General features: G+C 50.0%; 1 protein-coding gene across 2 annotated transcripts in view; it reads left to right on the forward strand.

Annotated features, from left to right (window-relative positions):
* Positions 1–2,348, forward strand: part of Mrpl14 (mitochondrial ribosomal protein L14) — a 12,825-nt gene extending 10,477 nt beyond the window's left edge. For both annotated transcript variants that reach the window (XM_005359840.2, XM_005359841.2), the window contains one exon: positions 1,894–2,348. In XM_005359840.2, coding sequence (XP_005359897.1) covers positions 1,894–2,260 — 367 coding nt within the window. In that variant the 3' untranslated portion in view covers positions 2,261–2,348. The remainder of the gene's footprint in view (positions 1–1,893) is intronic.
* Positions 2,349–2,652: the final 304 nt, after the last annotated feature.

The following is a 2,652-nucleotide window of genomic DNA, read 5'->3' on the forward strand; positions in this document are numbered from 1 at the left end:
TTTCTCTGTAAAATAGCTCTAGCTGTCCTGGAACTAGCTCTGTAGACCAAGCTGGTCTCAAACTCAAAGATCCTCCTGCCTCTGCTTCCCAAGTGCTGGAATTAAAGGTGTGTGCCACCACCACCCAGCCCACCCCAAACTTTTTTTAAGAATGGGTGTTTTTTGTTTGTTTGTTTTTGTTTTCTCAGGACTGTGGATTGAGTCTGGGGTTTCCAACTAACCCTCTTTTTACATTTATTTTGATTTTTGTTGTTTTGTTTGCTTTATACAATTGAGTTTCACTGTAGAGCTGCAGCGGGCCTGGATATTTCCCTGTAGACCAGACTGGCCATCTTCCCACTTCTGCCTCCTGAGCGCTAAGGTTCTAAGTGTGTGCTACCAGCCTCCTGCTTTACCTTTTATTTAGAGACGAGATCTCACTAAGTTTCCCAACTCACCTTGAACTCTGGAGCCCTCATTGACTTTGAACTTGCTGTCTTCCTGCCCAATCTCCTGTGTAGCCAGGATTGTATTCTTGCACAAACCTGGCCCAATTGTTCTTTAATTACAAAATTGTACATTCTTGTCAGTACATGCTCCCTTAACCAAACCTAGGTGGCCCCACCCCAGCCACAGTGTCTTCCCTTTTGAGATCCCATGCTGCCCGTCTCTGCTAGACCTGTGGAGATGAATGGGAATCGTGCTTGTGGTGCAGAACAAGGTGGGGGAAGCGGCTCGGCAGTAGCCTGGTGGCCCGAGTGAGTTCCGTCCCCAGGTCCTGTACAGTGGAAGGAAGGCACCACCTCTTACCTCCAGACATGTACCTGTGTGCACACACACGAAGTAAATAAAAGTAGTTTTTAAAACATGGTTTGAGAGGTCTGGTGAGGGCATCTAGAAGAGAGGTTCTGAGGAAGTCCTCACAGAAGTAACCATGGGATAGTGGGGACTGCGAACTCGGGACTCCTGAGTTGCCAGTGTGTGCAGCTCACATTGGAGGGAGCTCTGCAGTGGAAAAGTCCAGGCTAAACAGGAGCAAGAGGCCCAGAGGTGGAGGCGCTAGCTGGAAGCCATGGGGATAGGCAAGGAGAGAAAAGGTTCTAGGGGACCCTGGGGTTGTGCTAGAGAAAACCACACTTGGGGTGAACAACGGGAGATGGAAATCCCATGGTAGGAAGACTGGATCTGCTAGTGATAGCATTCTGTTTCTGAAAAGGAGCGGTCTGGGGTGGTGTGCTGCAAGCTGTAGTTCCATACTCTCACTTTGGGAGGCTAAGTAGGGGATCACTTGCTCTCCGGAGTTTGGGCGATCTAGAAGACCCATCTCCAAAAACAAGGCAAAGCCCCGTGCTAGCATTAAGAAGTTGTTGCCTGGACAGTGTCTGGTTTCTGTCGTGTTGTGTCAGGACTCCCTCAGAATAGAGTCTCCAGCTTCCCAGATTCCAGGAGAGCAGGGAAGGGCTGCACCTGGGGAAGCAGGTTCTGCAGGATTGGCAGGGGTGAGGCTGCCTATAGAGACTCCTTTAGTCCTCCTTAGCTTTCAGAAACCAAAGGCTGGAGATAAAGTCTGCCGTGAAGTTTGTCACAGAAGGACCCAAATCCTGACACCCAGGAGAGGGTCTCGCTGAGGAACACAGGCTGGCCTCAAGCCTGTGATCCTCCTGCCTCAGCTTCTCAAGTGCTGGGATTACAGGTCTATGCCAGCACACAATCTTAGAAACTCTCAGTTATAAGGAATTGGGTAGAAAGAGCTTCACAAACACCAGACTTTTTGTTTCAGTTCCTGGGTCATACTCTGCTTAGCACGTACATATATGTATATGCCTGTGATTGACATGTACCTCCCAGCTCTCTGAGACCTGTACCTTGTGGCCCAGAGAGATCTATATCACAGACTTTTTTCTCTCCCACTAGCACCTCCGGGAGCCTCTGTGCCATCCAGAAAATGACTCGGGTGCGTGTAGTGGACAATAGTGCCCTGGGGAACACCCCGTACCATCGGCCTCCGCGATGCATCCATGTCTACAACAAGAGTGGGGTGGGCAAGGTAGGCGACCAGATTCTGCTGGCCATCAAGGGACAGAAGAAGAAAGCACTCATTGTGGGACATCGCATGCCTGGCTCCCGAATGACCCCAAGGTTTGACTCTAACAACGTGGTCCTCATTGAGGACAATGGGAACCCTGTGGGGACTCGGATTAAAACACCTATCCCAACCAGCCTTCGCAAGAGGGAAGGCGAGTATTCCAAAGTGTTGGCCATAGCTCAGAACTTTGTGTGAGCAGCATGCCTCTGAGCCGTGCAGCCATTCCCTTCACACTGGTGACAGTTGGAATAGAATAAATGTTTTACTGTGTGTTTCCTTCCTATGCTGTCTGAGCTGTGGTGGTGAGGTGGGTAGCCACAGTTTAACGCTGACCTCCTCCCTAGACCCCAGGAGGGCCTGGGCTTTCTTCTACAGCTGGCAGCCATGCAGTGATTCAGCAGCTGTTTCTCTTCTTCACTTGTTGATCTCTGTGGGGAATAAGGACTCCTCAGTCTCTTTAATAGAATCTTATCAGTTATAAAGAATTGGCTGCTCTTCTAGAGGGCCAGGTTCTATTCCTACCACCCATATGGAGGCTCAAAGCCTTCTGTAACTCCAGTTCCGAAAGATCTGACGCCCTCCTCTGG

This window comes from Microtus ochrogaster, linkage group LG2 (genome assembly GCF_000317375.1).
Source record: "Microtus ochrogaster isolate Prairie Vole_2 linkage group LG2, MicOch1.0, whole genome shotgun sequence".
NCBI lineage: Eukaryota > Metazoa > Chordata > Mammalia > Rodentia > Cricetidae > Microtus > Microtus ochrogaster.